The sequence below is a fragment of the Condylura cristata genome, unplaced genomic scaffold (assembly GCF_000260355.1).
Source record: "Condylura cristata isolate star-nosed mole 26May11 unplaced genomic scaffold, ConCri1.0 scaffold00010, whole genome shotgun sequence".
Lineage (NCBI taxonomy): Eukaryota > Metazoa > Chordata > Mammalia > Eulipotyphla > Talpidae > Condylura > Condylura cristata.
In genome coordinates this window covers 4,968,222-4,975,112 of record NW_004567111.1, presented here as the reverse complement: position 1 = coordinate 4,975,112, position 6,891 = coordinate 4,968,222, and the positions used below count along the sequence as shown (strand labels likewise).

At 46.4% G+C, this 6,891-nt stretch overlaps 1 protein-coding gene across 1 annotated transcript in view; it reads left to right on the top strand.

Moving 5' to 3' along the window:
* Positions 1–2,560: 2,560 nt before the first annotated feature.
* The window catches only part of PCCA (propionyl CoA carboxylase, alpha polypeptide), a 270,962-nt gene continuing 266,631 nt past the window's right edge, over positions 2,561–6,891 (top strand). The window contains exons 1-2 of the mRNA XM_012723156.1: positions 2,561–2,628; positions 2,937–2,994. Of these exons, the coding sequence (XP_012578610.1) occupies positions 2,561–2,628; positions 2,937–2,994 (126 nt within the window). The remainder of the gene's footprint in view (positions 2,629–2,936; positions 2,995–6,891) is intronic.

Below are 6,891 nucleotides of genomic sequence, written 5' to 3'. Positions count from 1 at the left end.
AGACTCCAGTTTTACAAAAGAGGAAGCAAAGTCAGAGCACTCAAGTTAACTTGCTTAAGGACACAATTGACTGAGTTAGTTAGTTTGAAGTTTGAGTCCAGGCCTTGCTTTTCCAGTTCTAAACTGTCTCTCATTTGAGTGATGGTTTCACTATATGTACATTCAGGAGCTTGGTTGCTCAAGCTTTTAGGTTTTTGAAATCTGAGGTTTTCTTTTCTAATCATTGAAAAGAATGTTTAAATATACCTATTTTAGAATGACCTGAAGGCAAATCTTTACAAACTGCTCATAGATTTCTGACAATCACTTGGGAAAAATGTCTTCTAAGATTATGATGGAATTCAGTTTCTGATCTAATAAACCGTGTATGGACATTGGTGTACTTATACATCTGTTTTTTTTTTTTTAGTTTATTTTGTTCTTTAGATGTTTAAAGCAGAGGAGTACTTGGTAAGATCCTTTTCTAAATAAAGAGGAAATGTAGTGACATTTTTGATTAAAAGACTGATGGAAAAGGAGTTGTTATGTTAGCGCATAAAAGGGTGCCCAGGGATCCCTAACTCTTACGGGCTGTATTCTCTAAAAGTAGTAAGGCCATTTATGTGCACAAAGGCAAAAAAAAATCAGATTCTTAATGTGAAAGATTTTTAATAGAATTGGTGTGTGTGTGTGTGTGTGTGTGTGTGTGTGTGTGTGTGTGTGTGTGTAGGGGTAGAAAAAGAGACGGAGATTGAGAAAGAAAGGAAGGAAGGAAGGAAGAAAGGAGCCCTAACAGAATTCTGAAAATTACTCATCCCCTTTTGGGTAAATGCCCAACCAAATAGACTCAGCCCAAAGAGGGATGCTGAAATCCAAAAACTTGCCACAAATTTAAATCTTTCTGGCAAGGAACCACACAAGAAAAGGGTTAGACAGAGAGCTGGGACTGAAGGGGAGACTCAAAATTCAAAATAAACCACGTCAAGGTAACTGCTGCCATTATCTCTGCCACAGCCCAGGAACAGCCTCCTCTGTGTTTCTCACCTACATGTCTCCATCAAGTATCTCTTCCAAGTGTGTCTACATATCTCTCCTTCATGTGTCTCTTTCCAGCAGGACCAGGGTGCATTTCAAAGCTAGAAACGAGCAAGAGCTTTTGTGTGTTGTTACATGTTAAGCATGACTGCCTGACTCTGGCGCTGGTTCCCAGAAGCCCTCCACTCAGGAAGTTAGCTAAGTTCATGGTGTGCTGGGAGTTGTAGTTCTTGTGTCTGAGATCTTTTCAGCCTGGAAATGGGGAATGGAGTTCACTGAGGACATTGTTCATGGTCAGAATTTGCTTCTTACTGTTCCTCTACCATTTAAATGATTCTAATTTTTAAAAATGGAAGTGAGTAGATTGTGAGCAGTGATGAAAAGCAAATTTTGAAGGCTGTGTTTGCTTTGGGGTTAGAACATAGTATTTTCTTTTCACTATGTGGCGCCATGTTGGGTTTTTGGGAAGAAGGGGAAATTAATGGCTGATTTTTGGGTCTGTGGTTAAAGTTGGGTTTGGAGAATGTGAACTTGGAGGCTAGAGAACACATGTAGATGCTTATTGAAGAAGTAGTCAATCTTATTTCACCCGAAATTAGGTTTCCAAGATCAGAATGATTCCTAAGAAATAGGGAAGCTGAAGCTGGGGAGGGGAGATCAAGACAGTGATTACATGAAAATAATTGGACTGGCCCGCCCTGGGGGCACAGTGGATTGGGGCGCAGCACTGCAGAGCTAAGCCAAGCCATGGCCACTTCAGTGCGAGTTGGATCCCTGCCCCGGAGGTGACCCACGTGGCACGGCAGACCTCTCCTGGCCCGTCCGCTGCTCCCCTCAGCAGTGTACTTCGTCGATCTGCCTGTTCTGCTCCCCACTCTGTCGCTGGGGAATCCTCTCACCACCCCTGCACCTCTGGCCTGTACCCCATTTCTGTATGCATAAATGAATAAAAAAAATCTTAAAAGGAAAGAAAATAGTTTGATTGGATTATGAAACGCTGAGGCAGGGGGATGGTTGATCTTATTTGTGGGGCCATGAAGTTGATGTGACAGAAGTCAGGAATCTCCTCAGATCGGCGGAGGATATGGGGTTACTGAAAACAGCAGCCAAGGAGAGCTTTGTTTACATCATCAGACCACTCTCATTTTTACAGCTGAGGTCAAATAACTTGCCCAAGGTCACACAACAATTCAGTGCTAGATGCAACATTCAAACTCAAATCTGACTTCACCTTTATTATACCTTATTAGCAATTTCAGTAGAAAGGAGAAAGGGGAAATTCATATGTGTGGGGGGTGAAAACCAGCTTGAGCTTCACAGCTGTCATGGAAAAATGGAAGCAGTGGATCATCAAGCTGGAGTCAGGATAGCCAGACTGCCCTTCTCCGACTGGGTAGAATGCACAAGTGCAACTAATTACCTAATCAATAACTTGTTACCTGGTGCATAAAAAAGGCAGTGATGTTTCCCCTCTCAGTGGCCACTGTTAGTCTGATGTTCTGTGGAAGTTGCAGTAGCTCTGTAAAGACTCTTCTTTGGAGGTAGGATGGTTAGGCGGCCTAGAAGCAGCCTGGAAAGCGACTTTTGTGCAGTTGGTGGTCAAGAGAAGGTTCGGTTAGGACAGAGCGGGCGGGGGAGGCTAAGCCAGGCAGGGGCATTTGCTGGGAGGGAGCTTCGGTCTCCTCCCACCGGGCGCCTCGCAGCAGCGGTTTCAAAGTGGGGAGAGGTGAGAGGATGCGCGCCACCCCCACAGACACCCACCCCTGCCCCCCCAGCAAGGGCAGCCTTACCAGGAACTTGTTAGGAATGCAGTTTTTTCAGGTCTTCCTTAGCCCTGCCAAATGAAGAATTCGGGGTTGGGCCTAGCAGGCTTGGCTTGCCCCCAGGTGTTGGCTGCTGCACAGGTTCTTGTGAGGTGCCAGACCAGCGGGGCACCAGGAGTGGACTAGCACCCACATAAGAGAGGAAGAGAGGTTACAGGTGAGTCTCTTCTGTGTATTCAGTTTTCAGTGTGGATTTCTGTGTGGATTTCTACTCGGAGGCCTTGAAGACTGAGGCCTCAAGGTCTGGAAATACCTGGCTTCAGGGCAAAGGCCTGTGTCGGGGTCCTGGCGGGCTCTCTGAGGCAGGGTGCGTTGGGTCTGGGTCCTTGGGTCTGGATCGGTGTGGCGAGGAGGCTGCAGAGGCTTCCTGGCTCCGAACAAGCCAGACGCACCTTCGTCTACAAGGGTAGAGGCTGAAGCTCTCAGTAATGTTTGCATTTATCTTGGCGCGGGCAGCTGACAGCGCCCTTAACCGCATCTTTGAGAAGGATTTCTGTGAAGCAGATTGCATCTTGATAGGAAATCTCCTTTCAGCAGACCTGGGTTGGTGTGTCTCATAGAAGGCGTAATGCCCGCTGCCAGAATGTGGTTTTGAGAACAGTCTTTTGCTTAGGGTGTGTGCAGCACTTAAAGCGGAGCTGTGTTGTTCCCTGATGCCGCATCCAGGTTGTAAAGGAATGTACTAGGCTCCCTGGGAAAAGGCTGCCCTGTTTGCATTAGCTGGGAGGCGGTATCCAGTTTGCGTGAAAGCTGATCCAGTTCCCCTGGCTTGGTCACCAGCACTGGGGTACTCCCAACTCTGCCTGGCACTTCCCCCCCATTTCTCCTCACAGCGGTCTCAGTGGTGGGTGAGTAGTGCTGCTGTCCAGTTTAGATCGAGAAAGTGTCCAGTGTGTTAAGGATGGACAGCCCCTGGTCTGAATCTGAGTCTCGGCCAGTGTTCCTCACTGTTGGCAATACCATGGCCAACGGTAATGCCCAAAGAGTTCTGCTGGGATTTTAAGAAAGAAGAGAAGCCGCACACTAGGTTTATCTGGGTGTAAGCCCAACATTTTCTAGTGCTTTACAGCTTGCACGGGCCATTTGATCTGTCTAGCAGCGTTGTAGGAGGGTCAGGGCGGCGTCAACACTTACATTTCTGGATGGAAGTGATTTGTTCAGGGTTGTGTGACTGACAGGCAGTGGAGGTGAGAGTTGACTCGGGCCTTGTGAAGGTCATGGCACTGGCTTCCCCTGCGCCACGCTGTTTGCAGACCTTTCTTTCTTAAGTGGAAAATGGAATCTTGCTTCTGGCAGAAGAGAATCAAGGGCAGGGTGTTCCTGCAAAGTCACTAAGTGCACACCAGCCTAGCTGAAACAGGCTAACTCATCTTTTTTTTTTTAAAGATTGATTTATTTATGCTTACAAGAACTGGGGCACAGGCCAGAGGTGTGGGTGATGAGAGGACTTGCCAGAGACAGAGTGGGGAGCAGAACTGACTGAAATCCACTGCTGAGGGGAGTAGCAGGGAGACGGGAGAGGTCTGCTGCGCCCTGTGGGTCACTCCCTGGTCGGGGATCGAACTTGTACTACAGTGGCCGCTTCGAAGTGCTGTGCTTTAGCCGGCTGCACCGGCAGGGAGAGCCTGAATCGTCTTTACGAACGGGGCTGACTCAAAGTTTTCCTTAGGACTCTGGTCTCTTGAAGCATCTTAAGAGATTGTTTGAACAGGGCTTGTGAGTTTGTTAGATGGTTAACATAAGTAATAAGGGTTAAAATTCTGTGTGCAGGTCCAAACTAGCAAATTCCTACCAACTTGTTCCCTGCATTTAAAAAGGAAATCTTACGTGGTAGCTCTGAAAAATGTCTGAGTTTTAAATCTGTTTTGTCATAATTTTGAACTTCTAGAAGGTCTGTCAGCAGTAAACTGAAACAAAGAGTTTTTATGGGGCTGGTTCCGGTCCAGCTCAGACTTCCTGTGGAAACTGCTCAAGCTTTTTTTTTTCTTTGTCATTGTTGTGTTAACATTTCTACCTGCTTGTGCCATTTTAACTGCTAGTTACTTGGCTTACCAGGGGCACCCATGTGTTTATTTAGAAATACTGGGTCCCATCACAATTTCATATATACACAAGCTGTATGCTTTTTGGGATAATGGTGACAAAATCCAATCTGTTAGATATTCAGGAACAAGAAATCTTAAGTAGTAAGAAAGAATCCAGAAAGCCAGTTTGTTCAGGTACATCTTGGCCCACGCTTCCAGCCAGGTGTAGCTTGTAGCCGATCATGTAGTTTTGAGAGCCGCCTACTATAGAAGTCTGTAGTCTAGTTTCAGGTGGGATTTGGTTTCTCGGAAGTAAACAGGGTCTACATGGAATCAGCTGACCTCAGTACTTGGCCACTTAGAAACACCCAGGTGGTTCAGAAGTAGAAACTCTGTCCTATTGGCAAGTTCAGTTTCATTCTTAACGAGCCCATCTGATGAGATCAAGTCCGGAGCTTTTATTCCCAGAAGCGTGGTACGCCCTTCCCACTGACTGAAGGTGCTGGCATTAGCTCCGAGTCGACCTCGTAGCTCTGCATGTCTTTGCTCTCTCAGAGCAGTGCAGCAGGAGGGGGGCCCGCGCCATCTGTGGGACCCCTGGGCCCACGTGGCCAAGTTGGGAGCAAGTGCTGTTGTTGCTAGCTGTCTGAGCCTTGCTCGGGGTGGATGCCCTGGTACGCAGTGCTGTTAGTTGAGTAGCAGTGTGTTAGATGGTGCAGGACCTTAGGGAAAGGTCATCTAAGCTTGTCCTCCATTTCCTCTGCCTGGATTCTTTCCCTGGGCAGATGCCACTTCTCACAGATAGCCTTCACCAGACAGAAGCCTCGCTGCCGATTCTCACTCTCCAAAGCTAATTCCAACACCGAAATGCCTGTTTGGTTGTGCTTTGTCTCTGGAAGACTCATATTTAGTTTGGCCTAAGAGTTAGTTACGCCCTTTGCTTATTGGTGATTGAAGACACGTGAGGATTTTGTCTTGTTCAAGGTTCTGTTGACATGTTCCTCCAATATGAGAGGGAATTTGTCAAAATGCAAACGGCTTTGTTGTTCTAGTTAATAAAGTTGATAGGAAGCTTTACTTTCTTGTGCAACATCCATTGCTACCTCAGTAGATTAATGTGAGAAGTTGACAGAGAGTGTTTGCTTTTCTTTGATCTTCAAGTTTCTGTATTAACTGCGCTGAGGCAATAAATACAGGATGTTTGGGGAGGAGGAGTGTCATCTCCTGTGAAATTCGGCTTATTGCTCAGTTACAGCTATGCCGCCAGGGACAGTGGAAGCCAATTTGTAGTTGAGCAGAGGGTGTAGTGAGCCTCTTGGTAAGACATTTTTTGTTTGAAACCTCAAATCATATCTTGGCATAGACATTATTGAGAATGTGGGAGGTGTCACTGTTTTTATTAAAAAACAAAACAAAACAAAACAAAGAACCCCATCAGAATGCTCCTAACAAACTATGCTTAAATCTTGCAGCCTTTACAGCCTTGCCTGGTGACGGAAGTTTTGCCATTTCTCATTTTTAAAGTTGGTGTGAAAACTCTTGGACTTGCAGGGGTGTGGGATAAGAGAGTGAGTTGAGTTTTTAAAAGCTGCAAGTAGTAAGTCAGATTTCTCCACTTTCTCAAATCTTTTTTACTCGGTAGTGTGGCTTACTGGCTCTGTTGTTTAGCGCCCTTGGTTTTTGTAAAGGCGGATCACCCTTTGCGGCGTGGGCTTCATATGAACGGTGCCTGGGTGCATCTTGTAGCACGCTTGCAGCATTGCTGCTGCTGATGTCACCTTGGCGCAGTCAGCTCTCGGCAGCCCGCAAGCAGTAGAGTCTGCTGCTCTGCCCCCCCCCTTCTCATTTCATCAGGGGCTCCTGGGTGAATGTTTTTCTTAAACTTTGCCTATCATTTTTTTTTTTTAAAGATTTTTATTTTATTTGTGCATACAGAACTGGGGTACAGGCTAGAGATGTGGAGGGTGAGAGAATTCACCAGAGACAGAGTGGGGAGCAGAACAGGCAGATCAACGAAATACACTGCTGAG